This window comes from Scatophagus argus, chromosome 6, assembly GCF_020382885.2.
Source record: "Scatophagus argus isolate fScaArg1 chromosome 6, fScaArg1.pri, whole genome shotgun sequence".
In the NCBI taxonomy this organism is placed as follows: domain Eukaryota; kingdom Metazoa; phylum Chordata; class Actinopteri; family Scatophagidae; genus Scatophagus; species Scatophagus argus.
In genome coordinates, this window is record NC_058498.1 from 12,026,452 (window position 1) to 12,041,390 (window position 14,939).

The window sequence follows — 14,939 nt, forward strand, 5'->3', positions numbered from 1 at the left end:
TATTCTTAATGTATTGCAATAATTCAGCCTTTGCTGCCTTTTATTCTTTAATAAATAAGGGCTTAGTGCAGCACAGAGTTATAAGTAATGCTCACATTATACCAGAAAGGACAAATTCAAAGAGAATTAGAGGGAGAAGTGAAGCACACTGAGCTATTTGTACTTCAATATCCCCACCTATTGGAGCCACTGATGAATGCACTCTTCATTCATGCAGTTCAGGGATGTGGGGGATGTTTCCAAAGAAGTAGTTAAAAAGAAAAATAAATAAATGTTTCACAATCTTAGAATCTTCAACATATTCTGAAATGCTCAAGAGCAAAAAACACTTGTGTATTTTATCCAGTCTGGCTTGCCTTTTTGTTTAGATTTCATCATATGAAGCAGAATCATTTCCAAAAACCAACCACACTTGAAACCACTTTCCATTTTCACTTTATTTTGTTCTTGTACTTGACCTCCACACAGGTCACAATTTTGTTTTGAGTGCCAAATTGGGTTGGGCTCATATATAGAACATTAGAATCAGCTACTGAGATTATTTTACACACAATTATTAATTATTAATATTAAAACATGTGCTGCAGTTGTCTATTTTGAATGACTTATTCCTTATTTTCATCAACTCCTGGGAAGGATAAGTAATTCTTCCAGGGTGTCGTGGCTCTGCCCTAAGATCTCCTTCTAGTGAGTGGAACGTGAAACTCCTCCCAGATTCAGGGAGCTTTCTTACTATGTGACCAAATACCAACTGCAACACTACTTCAGGTTCCAAACTGATGAATCAACAGTTCTCTGACATGGCAACAAAAACAACAGCTTCACTAAAGGTGCACTTATTGCAGGAATTTTACATGTGGTTGCCAAAGAAACTGCAAGCACACCTGATAAATCGGTCAATTTAGGAGTAGAGGAGTCATGTCCCCATGCTTGCAGAAAAAATAGGGTCTCTCTAAATACTTAATGAAAGCAACTGTCATGATAGCGGAGACATACTATAGAAATGTGACATTGCAACCTGAGATAGGCTCTCACCCGATGGGACTGCAAGTATGAAATATGCATACAGGTACAGCCTGCTCATCTTTTGATAAAGAGACACTATTGAGAGACAGACTCCCCCTGCAGCAGCCATCTCGGTCCATTTTCTAGTCTGACTGGTCTCTGCTGATGGTGCCTCATGAAGGAATCCAATAATCACATGCAGGGACCTTCAGGGAAGGAAATACAGTAACTGCCAGGCACCGTGTGTGTGTGTGTGTGTGTGTGTGTGTGTGTGTGTGTGTGCAAGGAGCACATGTGTATCCTCCACTGGCAGCGATAACCTCTGATTTATGGAGAGTGTGACCATCGAGGACAATGAGGCCAACAATGAGATTCACCACACCCCCTCAGCTCAAATACTCAATCTGGTCCCAGCCATAATGCTATTTCCATAGACACCCATGTCAGGGTCACAAACCTTTTATTGCCTTGTTTTGTTGTGCTTGTCCTCTATTTGCTCTACTGCTAATTTTGTCGTCCTCTTACTCACTCTCTTTACTTTCTATCTTCTGCTTCTTTCACTCTTTCTTTCTCTTTCTTGCCCTTTCGTTGCTCTCAGTGCTTTAGATTGCTGTGGGGCACTTGCTAGCCTCTGACCTACCCGTGACCCATGGCTCCATTGGCAGGTTTGACGATAAAAGTCTTCTGCTTGCGTTTTCTGCGTAGCTCCTTGACGTAGTTCTGGAACTGAGTGTACTCGGCGGGGAAGATCCAGGTTTTGGGTATGAAGCTGTACTCTTGGGGCTGGCACTTGATCATTCTGGAGAAACAAGGAAAGGGTGTGAGTGGCAACATTTACTCTGGAATCTTGCATTGTTTCAAGGCATAAATTGCCTTTACAAAAGTAAAAAGTCATTTTGTGCTTCTACAGCAGTCTCTACTACTTGCTTTGGTTGCAATAGTGGAGCGTTACCAGTCCCCAGTTGTAACTCAATAGAGTGCCAGCTGGCTACATCCTGAGTTTTGAAATGCTCTTGTTTTTGCACATCTGGAGCTGAACCAAAGTACCATAATGCTGTGTGATAAGAGAGACAGACAACTTACTTGGACATGTTTCTTGCTAGGCAGTCTTTCCGGCAGATTTCGCCCATGCCAGGGAAATGGTTAATTCTCTGCAGAGGGACAGGCAGACATAATAATGTTGTTAGGGCCATTACGCCACTCAATTCCACCCCTACCCCTTCATAAAAATGAGCACATTAAAGGCAGCAACCTGAAGTGAGCTTACAATGTTCTGACATTTATGCCCAATTACGGACTCAAAACAAAAAGGTGACGCTGAGACCTTTCTCAACCCTTATTTAGTTTACCGTGTTTTTTTATTTTTTTTATTCTATTTGAAGGTTGGGGAGGGAAGAGGCAAGGGGGGAAAAAAAAGATCAATCTCAACTCTGAGGGGCCGAGGTAATTGGTTCTGCATCGCAAGCTCCTGCAGTGACAGTTGAATGAATTGCTTTGAATGCGCCGAAAGGGGGGTGGGGGGTAAAGGGAAAAACTCTGGGTTTTCTGTATTCTTTGACCAAATGAGCCTGAACAGGGGCGTTAATTAGGCTTGTATGAACTGAAACTTGACAACAAACTCTCACAGCACTAAAAGGAAAAGAATTAAAAGAGGGAGAGAGGGAGCGAGAGGAGAGAGGAAAAAAAAAAAGAACGCAGAGTGTAAAAGGATCCCGTGATTATTATCCAAACGAGACAGACGTAATTAGGGATTCGGAAGAGATTGCACAATTATACCAATGCCGCGAGACGACGTGGCTTGTGACGGGAAATCAAAACCAATTGTTGAGGGACTTGTGCTTTTCTAGTGAGAAATTATCCCATGAAACACCACAGCAGCGAGTGAAAACAATTGACAGCAAATCAGCAGTTCCATGTGAAACATTATCCACATTGCTGCACACTAAGCTGTTACAGTATTTGTAATATTCAATCTACTTAGCTGAACTCTTGCTGCCCCGTCCTAACAAGCCATACTCTTTCTGGCTCATGATTTAATCAATCATTAGTGCCCAGTCTAATCAAATAAGCACGGAGGAAGATGGATGACTAACGCTCGGAGCAGCAACAGCAAGTCAGCAGGACAGGGAGGTCAATCAGAGGTAAGATCGCTTTCAGACCAGTACACAGAACTCAGAGCAACACTTGTTGTTTAGGCCTGTCTTGTCAACATCAACAGTGACATCTGAAACCTGACTCCCTCCCGCCCCCTGCTGCTCACAACTTGTCAATCTACCTGTCAATCCACCCATCAGTCTCTGTAGCTCTGTTGTTCCCTCTCACTCTGTCCAACCTTCTCTCCCATTTGCTATCTGAAAAAAAGCAGATGGACAGATTCAGAGTCTTCTGTCCATCTTCACTTTTTTCCTTTCTTACTATTCTGTCTTATTTGATTCTGATATTTACCAGACTTAATATTCTTCACTTAACATTGCTTTCCCTTTGCTTTTTTTCCTTACATTTTCCTTTACCCATTCTTACACTTCCACTAAAGGCAGGTTGGAAAATGTATTATATGGCAGTGTAGTGTGCAAAAGCATTAGGCAGCAGTGTGGCAGCAGAGTTGGAGTCAGAGATACCACGTTTCACAGAAACTGATGTACTTGATGTAGTTTCATCAAGTTCAGCAACCTGAGCCATGGCCTTGAAAGGGCTCCATTTCTGTGCACTGTGTGTAATACTTTCTGTATACTGTTATAACTGTGAGTAAGGAATAAACAAAGACAGAGTCCTCAGATGTTTTTTTTTTTCCTGGCCTACATTGTGTTGTTTTAATTTAAACGTAGAGGAACTGAAACTTCACAAGGTCAGTTATTTTGTGATAGTTTCATGACTTGCAGACCAGACGAACAGGAGATTTGTCAAGCGTTGATTACAAAGAGAATTTATTTATTGACAGATCATTTTGAAGGCATGTGGCGTGCGCTCACTGCTGAGGTTAGTAAGCAGGCTATGTGAGGCCTTATTGTTCTCATAGGTAACATGTATGTCAGATGTTCGAAGCAAAGGAGTCTTTGAAGGAGAGGGTTTGGTTTTTAGTGCAGGAAAAAAAAATTCTCCAAGCATGTGAGTGTTAAAGTAGCTGTCATGTTTGTTTCATCCTTTAAATCCCTTTATTCTCCTGCACCGCTCTGTTTAATTTCAGACATGTCTCTTTCACCTTGTCTCTCAAGGAATCACTGTGGATGATCCTCCCTCACCTCACCAGCTGGTGATGAACACTATTATGGGCAGGTTATTTTGGTTTTAACATTTAGTTTACCTTTAAAGTTCACTGAACACAAGTGATCTTTTTTCAGATCTGCTCCTCAAGACTTTTCATTACCAGTGACATACATCCACTGGCAGCTTATCAGTGTCATGGTGTTTGGCTGCTGGCCACAGAGCAGCTTTATTGGAACATACTGTAAAGGTTAAGGTCCAGATTTTTCTGTTCAGTGCAGCAATTGGATGTGACATCCTTATTCTTAAGATCTCTTCTCTAACCTCTAGGCTACCATACAAGGTGTGCTGACTTGACATGGTAGCCGTGCATGTACCATGTACCTGATAATTCCTGAGCTCAGCGATTTTCTCATGCTGCACGGCCGAGTCATTCCAGATCAGGTTGGCGGTTTCGTCCTCATCCCGGGTTTTGATGAAGTCCATCTCACTGATTACTATACGAACTAGAGGGAAAAAAAACTCACTTTAGATTGTATTACATTAACAGAATTAGTCATTTACGTAAACTTAATGCAACGATATCAAGTAGCCACATTCATGATGACAAAACAAAATATGAGAGCAAGATGTGAGCGGGTCCACAAATCAAACATTTCTGCTTTCAAGATCAATGTTTCACTCAGATGTTTTGCTAGCCTTAGATTCTGTTTTTGCATACGCTAAGAACAAGAAATGAGTCGAGCAGATTATAATCAAAAAACTCACAGCAGTATTTACCATTCATGGAATAGTTGCAGAGCAGCCAATCGTGATGCCTCTCTTCAGAAAGATAAATTAATTGTCTGTGATGCATTCAAATCCCACTGGAAACCCCATAGTATGAGAGATAGGTGGCAAGTCCATTTGAACTTTAATCCAACAACTATTCATTATTTGGTGAGTAATGAAAGATTCATATGCCCTAACGAAATGAGGTATTAATTAATTTCTCGAGAGCCTTCACAAACCTGGAAAAGGCTTGCCTAATGTTGCATGCTGGCACTTGAATTGGAAAAAAAAGGTGTTTCCAATGGAACTTCATCCATCTCTTCATGGTGGTAGAGGCTAACTGTTCTGCTAACTGGAACATGGGGGGTTTATATCACAGCTAGCCTTTGCTTACAGTTGCCAATAGGGCCTTAGACTACAAAGCTATAATTAATCCTTTCTTACACATCTCACCAAACGGACATCCCGAGGGCCAGAGTTTACGTTCCCTTCTCAGTGGGTGTAAAGCAAATTTCCAATGCCATATTCTTTGACCTTTAACCCTTACCTGTATTGCTATCAATTCTGAAACAAAAAAAGACAGCTGCGAAAAAGGTAAGGACAAAAATGAGCCATCCATCTGGCCCTTAGTGTTAATTTTCCTTCAAAATACCTCTGCACTACCCTCAGAATGGCCACTGTGAGAGTCTCGTCACAGCCAGCAAACTGACTCACAGCTAGACTCCCATCTACCTACAGGATCCCGGCAGCCTCCCAACTTCTACTTGCTGCTGCTGACTCCTTAGTTTCAAAGGTTGTAGTTCACCCCTGAGAGCTGTGCTGCCACACAATATACTGAACATGTGAGGAGTGCTTACTATGCTCTTTTGGTCCTTCTCAAAAAGACCTCACTGCCAAGTTAAATTACCTCAATAAAGATTTATGTATGTATGTAAGGCCAAGCTGTCTCCGTGTGAACTGTCTGGCTGCGCTGCAACTCTATTAGGTTTAATTTAAGACATTAAATAACAACGGCCTCCTTCAAACAATCCACCACAGCAAATTAGATTTTATTGTTGAGACGACACTGTGATTGGATTTGCGGTGTTTTGAGGGACTGACTGAGCCATACTGAGGGCTGTTTCCAAAATTAATATACAATTCACTGTGTCACGGTACATTAATCTTATCTGCAGGACCACCCTAAATGTTGGCCTTGCTCACTCATGAAATTTTCATGAAGAAAATCAAAATATAAATTCTGAAGCTTGAAATCTGAGGCTTTGTTTTACTTTATGCACAATATAGCTAGATTGGACATAAAATTAGGTTACCAGACAAGACCAATGATCATTTACTGTATGTTAATTAATATTAATAGGGCATCCAACATGTCAGTGTAAGTAATTTATAAGATAAAAGAATACCTAAAGTTGTAACACTACTATAACCAAAACTACTCTTCAGGCATGTTTTCTGGTAAAAAACAAGATAATGTACATCACTGAAATGTTTTCATCAGCAATAGCAAAGAAAGCCTCCTTTCATCCTACAATAGTTTCTCCATTAAGTCAACCTCTTTGATCAAAACATATCTTACCTTTGAGACTAACATTTCTGTTGTGTGTATCTGTTCATCTTATTTCAAGCTTGCTTTTAAAATCTTTACTGAACATTTAAGGGGCTTTTGCTGTAACTGTAGTAATATGTCACCATACCAATCTCATATTTGGTGCCAGCGACGTTAGCGCTGATCGTGCCTTTCTTCTTTTTGGTGCGCACCTTCCTCTTCCCACTGCTCTGGTAAGAGCCCACAGATGGCCTGTTCACGGGGGACGCTCCTTGATTCTCTGGAGGAGGAGAAAGCATACAACAAAACCAGATACAGTCACAGCTTGTGCTTCAGACTGGGAGGGGAGCAGAAGTATTGTAATATATTATCCTCAATACTGCAGGGGATTTAGCGGAGTTTGTTTATGGCGCGAGGGTGTAAATGAATTACGTGTCTAGTTTGTTATAGCTGCATGCATCATGATCCCTTTTATCAAACTCTGTGTGCGAGAGTGTGTGCATGTTTGGCTTTAGGTGGGAAGACAACAGTAGTAATGAGAGGACAGACGGGCACGTACTGTACATGAGCAGGTGTCTAGGTGTGTGTGTGTGTGTGCATGTGCTTATGAGTGCCACCGTGTATGTATCACATCCTATAGAACAAGCCTGTCAGTCTGGAGAGAGCTGGATCTCTCTACTCACCTCCTTCATTGGGAGGGGAGGGCATCTCAGGGGCTGGAGGAGTGAAGGGGCAAGCCAAGCTTTCTTCCAGGCTTGGCGGGCGGGCCTCACAGGATACTCACGGCACCCTCCAAGGGCTCTCTCACACACACGCAGTAGTTAGTCTTTCCTGTCTTGGGCTGTATGGATGATGTGGTTCAGGATGGCCCAATGGATCATCTGAGCATCTCCCTGGCGCCCTTCAGCAGCATAACGAGCAGCAGCAGAGTCTGAGTGGGCAGGGGAGTTACAAAGAGGGAAGTAGTGATGGGGAAGAGCGGGAGGGGGAGGGCCTCTCAAGGGTCTGCACAGACCCAGCTTATTTACAGACCCAAAAGGAGACAGGGGGGAGGGGGTTGGACAGAGGGATGGATAGGAAGGCCTGTAAAGGAAGAGAAAACTGATATTTTACAGCTGTAGTAGTGGCTGCAGAACAGTAGTAGAAGGCTGCCTGCTTAGATGAAGACCCCAGTGCACACTGTAGATCTGCATGTATTTTTCACTGGTCTGGAGGTCTGGATATACTTTTGACGTAAAGCAGCAGCAACAGCAGCACACAGGCCTATCCCAGGCTTCATCAGTCAATCTGACACTGAGTGCAACAGTTCAGTGAGAACTCTGTACGGCTGTGACACTGCAGTACTACTAATGAAATAAAGTGATGTCCACTTGACTAATTGGTATTCAGTGGAACCATTGTGAAATATTAATGTGTTTGTCAAGTGAAGGGTTTGCAGCATCTCCTGATTGTGTCAGCTGGGTTTTACTATATAGCTGAGAGGTCACTTAATTCAAACAGATGTCATCTTTGTGGTGGTTTGTTAAAAGGATGCTTCAGGCTATGAACAGTGTGGGAAATTAACTTCAGCCAGATCCTGTTTACTGTTTGACTGTAGTCTCAGACTGTGTATTCACACCACTTTTGGATGAAATACACCCATGTTGAGATGTCCTGTCGCATCTGATTTTTTCCTGGCTAAAGAGTGACTCAATAGCTAGCACTGCTGCCTCAAAGCAAGATGGGACAGTGCAAGAGTCTCTGTCTGTCTGTCTGTCTCAGGAGTGGTTTGCATGTTGTCCTTCTTGTCATTGTGGGTTCTTATGTCTGGGTGCTCTAGATTTCCTCACGTTTTCAAAGACAAAGCAGGGTTCAGGTGGACTGGAGACTCCAAACTGCCCATGAGTCTGAATTTGTGTAACTTCATCCAGTGATGGACTGGCAAGTCATAAACTGCTTCCTCAAATTACAGCATGCTTGGAACAAATCCAATATCTCATGAGCCTTGCAAGTCAAATAGCGCATGAAGCTGCTTAATCATGAAGCTGCTTAATTTTGAGTCAACAATGATACATTTTACTGGATTAAGAGGTCAGAGCCTTCCCCCTCCCTCAAGGGGTTGGAAAGATAAATCTGAAGGGTTGTGAGACGATTAACAGGGGATTAACAACATATTTCTGCTACTCAAAATGTTGTATATTTATTTGTGTTGCTCTGATCTTTTTTGTGAATTGCTGGACAGTTTTAACCATACAAGCCTCTAAGAATTATTCAAATAAAATAAGGGGAAAATTATACAATCATGAACATGTCCTCTCGAGTCAACTACCCAAACACTCCCTCTTGTACTATCTTGTATGATATTGAATGCATATTCATACAAGACTGTTTCCTGCTCATCCATTTCCTACGGTTGAAAAAGATCACCACGGATACCTACAGTACACTGGCTTACGGTGTTACGGTCCCTCTTTTTGCATTTCATACAGAGATCAACAGTAGCCTCTAGTGGTGAAAATATACTGAAAAACCAGTTGCCTATCTACCAAGGTTTACTTCACACCTACACAGATACACCTGCAGGCGCACATGTACACGCATCAAAAAATATGCACACACGCTGACTTGAAAAGCAACCCCATCGATTCGATCACCTCTAGACAAATTAGAATGGGGAAACAATCCAATCGCATTACTTGATCACTCAATAGTGAGCCTCTTGGTCATCCTGTGGTAAGTGCAAGACATTGATCATGGGGAGGACAGGGACTAGAATGAGATCAGAGCAGAGGGGGAGAGCAACAACAAAGAGTCAAAGTGATAAAGTGAGGCAAGCCGTGCTGATGACAACCTTCCCCCACCTCCCAGTGGTGTACTGGTTCCCTGAACAAGAGGCCAGGGAACACTGTCTCTGTAGGAGCACTGAATCTTGGTGTCATGTAAACCCTCAGGAATAAGGTGGGAAGGTGGGGGGGCACATATGATGCAAATAAACACCTAAAAGACACAAATGCATTCTCTACAAAAAATTAAATCTTTCTGTATTTTATTAACACTGAATATCAGCATCTTAACTGTACACAATGTAAAATTAAATATCTGTTGCTATTTATCTCAACATTAACATTTGTTAATGGTGTTAATCCCCCGCTGTTTCATATCTTCAGTTTCAAAGTACTGGTATTTTTCCATTAAAACTGAACTCAAAACTTTTAAATCATATTATCATAGCGTGAAGCACATTTGTAAGTACTTGCAAAATGTCTGATGATTACATTTCTTTCCTTGCACCTCTCAGTATCAAATGCTTCCACAGAATTCTATCTCAACTTGTTTTCCAGACTACCATAAGGTTACTGTTGAGGCACTTATCACACTGGTGGATGACCCGGCAAAAAGAGGCTGTGCCCCGTTTTTTCCTCATTTGCCTTGGTGGTATTGGCAGTTATCAACCACAAGATGGCCCAGTTTTACTTGCATTCACATGATGCATGACATCAGATAACACTGTTATCATTGACACAAGCAGCACACCGTACTGAGGAACAGGTTCGAATTGAGCTCAGTAGCTGGTGTCACGTTATAAGCTTGAGTCACCTCAGTTAAGATCTTTTAAGATTTCCTGTCTAATGAATTACAAGCAAGAGAAAATGCCATCTTTAAATACAGTTATATATAGTCTACTATTATGCTGAAGCATCTGTGAGCTGCTGTCCGTCTCTTTGCAGTTTCTATCAACCTTCTGGTCATTAAGAATTTGGGGAATACAGCATGAGAATATCCACAAAATCAGGTTCAGACTTTGTAAGCATTACTTGACATTATATTCTATCTGGCATCATTACAATTAATCCTTCCATGAAGTATTAACAACAAACTCTTAACTAAATCCCTTCCACTAAATAGAGTATCTAGCCCTAATCCTCTGATGCAATGACACCTTTCCTCCAACAGAGTGAGCCAGAGAGCCACCACAGCAAAGTGAAGCTGAATGTGCTGAACTCCTATGGATGCTGATCTCATGCACTTAACACAGAAAGGCTTCATTGTGGAGAGTCAGCTCTCCATGCTGCTCAACTGCATCACCTCACGGCCTCTAAATGCATGACAAATGCATGCCTGTTGTTCAGTGCATTTTTATGCAGAATTTTACCAGAATTATCCAGCACAGGCTGGTAATGTGTGTGTCACATATGTCATGCTTCTCTCACATATTCTCAACACATATTTTGTTGCAGACTTAAGTCTACACGCACTCAAAATCGTTTTCTGAAACAATATCAGGAAGTAAAATAACTAAAATTCATCTTCACACACGCTGTCATAAGACAAGAGCACTTCAAAAATACGATGCCCCTTTTTATATCAAAAGCAAATCCAAGAAGACAGTACAAACAGATTCACAAAAAGTGTGCAAATGGAAAACCTGAAACAAAGAAGGAGACTTTTTATTCATGACAAGCCGTGTCACACCTATTAAGTCCCTTCAACAACGAGCGGCACATCCCTGAGGGGTTTGTTTTATGTTCTCCCTGCCTTACATGAAACTAAATCATGACAGCAGTACTGAAACGCAGAATCAATAGAGAGGCTTGGGGAATCACCACTTAGCCTCATATTATGCTGAAAGTGCAGGATTTGCGGGCACAAGTTCTTTTCTGTACATGCCGTATGTCCCAGTCTTGCCATTACAGCAGTGCCGGGACCTGGGGGTATGTGTAACCATTTAAAAGGGTGGACACACTGGCTAAGAATGGAGACATGTTGTACTACTACACATTCTTGCCTGAAAAGCAAATGTAAACAAAGGAATTTTCTAGCAAAAAATGGACCTTTTGTCATATATATAGTGAAAAGCATTTTACAGGATACTTGCAAGATCCCTTTTGTAAAAATTATTTCTACTTCTATCAGTATCTATTTGTCCACTACCACAACATCGTCCTCCCAGGGAAAATTCTAGCTTAAATTACTGTCTACTCTCACAGAAAAGTAGTTGGTTTAGTAATGCCAGAGGATCTAAAATTAGCTGGAACAAGTGACCCAACTCTGGCTTCATGCCTTCTTCCAGATATGAGGAAGAACAAGAGTGGGAGCTATCAGCCCACGGCGTACTGAAATGCACCAAGAAACAGCTGAGTGTTAAGCTTAACTTTACAAGAGAGAATCCACAAAAAATGGGCAAAATGGTCATATGTAAAATTCAGCTGTTACCTTAGAAGTACTATTAAACATATGCATTTATTACAATCTTGTCTGACCTTATTTGTGGTGAGACAAAGTGGAGCAAAAAACTGATGGTTGCTGCAGTGTGTGAACACAAGAAGTGTTATATTCAAAAGCACTGTACGATTGCGACAAAGTAAGCTTTAGATGTACTGACGTGTATCACCAACACAAATGAATATCGTAGAATATGGGTAATGGCTATAGATATGAAAGAACTAAAAGACATTACAAAGTGAAAGCCCTTGTCAAGCATGTCCTATCAACTGGTGAATTAATCATCTGGAAAAAACAAACCAGCTACTGACACAGATAATACGTGAACTTATATAACATGTAAGACTTATGAGCTCATAACTGGTTTTAAAATCAGAGGTTAATTTCAGCACAGTATTTTGGAACTGTGTGTGCATATGGCATATATTTATAAAAATGTAAACCTCACGAACGGTGAATAGTCCTAACCCACCTGTGTGTTTAGTGTCCTTTTACTTTAAAGTTGTCTAGACAAATCACTTAAAATTGTAATTGCAATACTGCAACAAATATCCTATATTAAACCAAAACCTTCAGAATGCCAACTGTAGCCTGCATGAAAACAGAAGACTACGCATATCATATCCGTCTTAATAGCTTAATCTCTGGGATAGATCCAGAAGGCAGGATGCCACCCAGAACTCATATGTTATGCTGTTATTATTATGTAATCCATCTGCTCTGTTGGGAATGGTCAGCTTCAGGGTGCCCTGTCAGCATGTGGTCTCTAAGTGGCATACTGGACTGCAAAGAGACCAGACTAAATCAAATGACTCTTCGCCACATCCCTCATGTAATTAATGAGACACTGAGCAACAGAAGCTAAACGTCAGCAATAGTGTTGCATGCCAGGGTGCTTGCAAAGCTAGCATGAGCTAAGATGCTACAGTGCTAAGAGGAGCGAGGGGACTAATGCCTGTCACGGCATAGCAGTCAATATGGTATCTTCCAGATCACTGGAAGGATAGTAGGCCATCCCCTTTTACAGATCTTGCCTGTATTTCAGGATTAGCGTAAACTACACTTCCTAAATCTCACATGAAATATCTTGAGTATCATGGTTTTTCAGGAAATCGGTTACGCTCACAGATTAAATGTAACAAAGTCTAAGAAGGTGTGTTATTGCTATGTAATAGTTGCTAGCGAGCAGTAGCTAGCGTCAGGTTGCTAGCCACTTGTATGTCAGGTGCAATCTGTAATGATCAAACAGGGAAACAATCTGGGACTGTTGCTGTTCAGTTAACTTACTGCAATCAGGTGTACCTACACAGCAGCGTTAATGTTTAACTGCCCTGGGAATGAGGACGTTTTCATCTCACGTTGCTTTAAAATAAAAATTATTGAATGAGATGCAGCCTGACAGTCAAAAAGAGACACAATGACCCTGGGTTACTCTTCAGCTAGCATAGCCGCACTAGCAAAGGATGGAGAGGCGAGACCAATAGCGTTACCTTATTTATTCCAGGCACTGGCAGTGCAGCAGTTTTGCTGGTCTCATCCGAACGACAAAGTGCTTGAGACACGGATGTCTCCTCAGAGAAACCGCCCTGTCCCGCGCGTATTTTTAAGATTATAACAGTGTTCATGTATAATGACGTTACTACTGAAGACGTTCACTGACTCCAAAAATCAGTATCTTGTAGACCTCTTGTGTGCTGTGAGTGCTGGAGCGAGTCCATGGGCAAAACCATTTGCGCCTGTGATAGGGGGAAGCCGTGAGAAGTGCTGAAGTGTGCATTCTCAATCTGGTACCAACGTGACGTTTAGTGTACGATAGGGCGTACATCTAAAGTCAGCACGTATCATTTTTTAACTCCTAACTAGTTGTGAGTGAAAACAAAAGTCTTACCACAGATGTGAGCTATATTTTGTACACCTGGAGGTCTTTATTTAACGCAGGTTTCGGTCCAGCTCTTCCTCCACAACTCGCTGACACAAACACAGGCAAGCTACCTAGCAACTGTGTCGCTGACCGTGGTGCTAAAAAAACAACTCTGTCGATTATGGGTGCGACCTTCTCAGAGGTCATTAACGTGTTATTCACTTCCTATTACCCATTTCCCTGTTGTAGTAACGTTGAAACATTCCTCAAAAGGCTCCTGCTTTCCTACTTAGATTTACCCGGATCGTTTAAGGGCAAAGTAGTCATATATACATACATATATGTCATTGTTTTTTGAGTTCAGAGTTCACGGTCAACTACAAAGTTAAGTTAAACCTACATTGATGACTGTCTCACTTCTCATGGATGGACTGGATTTGTCAAATAACAGTTTACTACTTTTTTTTAGCTTACTTTTACAGGAGTTTTAAAAGATTAGAATTCTGACTAACTTGTGTAATTAGCTAATACTTAAGCGACGATTTATGAGCTATTAATACGTCACCTGCAGTCTTGCAGATACAACTTTATCACAGTTACGCTCAAAAGGTAAGTAAAGATTAAAAATTCTTCTGATCTTTTTTAAAACCTGAAGCTGAAGCATCTATCATATTAATGAACAGTGACTGCTTATGTATCTCATCTCAAAGATTTACCAAATTATTACCCAATGTTTCCATGTCCTCAGATCCAGCAAATCCAAACTGTGTGTTGTCAAAAGTCTGCATATTTTCTGACAAATACACTTGACTTTGAAGGATAATATCCACCATGTAGTTTGTAAGTGTACTCACTGCTGCATTTGTGTCTCATTGGAAATACAGAAACCCTCTACTTGAAAACACAATTCACGCTTGCAAAACTAAGGATTTTCATAACTTTATTTTGTAATCTGTGTTCTTAACGTTTACACTTTAAATGGCCTTAATATCTAGATCGCAATAAAATGTGTTGTTAATCATTTTATAATGTTAAGATCCCATTTTCTTTGATCAAATCTCTTAGCATCACATTTGGATGAATGCAAATAATCCAGAAGTTTACCCATTAGCTTTTGTATGATGAATATTCAGTGTCGCTGTATCATCGTGGCACTAATGTTAATAATAACAATAATAATTAAGATTTTAGACACTGAGTGATCATGGGTCAAAGGGATGGATACCAAATATGAGTTTCTATGTACATAATTACAAAAAAACACCTTTCCCTAATAGATTAAATAAATGTAATGTATCAATTGCAACCTGCACGTGAATGCAGCATTTCACCCATGAAGTGTTTTCTGTG

The 14,939-nt window shown here is 41.1% G+C and overlaps 1 protein-coding gene across 6 annotated transcripts in view; it reads right to left on the reverse strand.

Moving 5' to 3' along the window:
* ttll7 (tubulin tyrosine ligase-like family, member 7) overlaps nucleotides 1-13,735 on the reverse strand; it is a 64,711-nt gene extending 50,976 nt beyond the window's left edge. For 5 of the 6 annotated variants that reach the window (XM_046390754.1, XM_046390757.1, XM_046390756.1 and 2 more), the window contains exons 1-6: nucleotides 13,219-13,610; nucleotides 7,210-7,609; nucleotides 6,675-6,806; nucleotides 4,591-4,712; nucleotides 2,089-2,156; nucleotides 1,646-1,804 (exon numbers count right to left, since the gene is read on the reverse strand). In XM_046390754.1, the coding sequence (XP_046246710.1) occupies nucleotides 1,646-1,804; nucleotides 2,089-2,156; nucleotides 4,591-4,712; nucleotides 6,675-6,806; nucleotides 7,210-7,234 (506 nt within the window). In that variant the 5' untranslated portion in view covers nucleotides 7,235-7,609; nucleotides 13,219-13,610. The other variant, XM_046390755.1, reaches the window with a different exon arrangement.
* Between the last annotated feature and the right edge of the window lie 1,204 nt (nucleotides 13,736-14,939).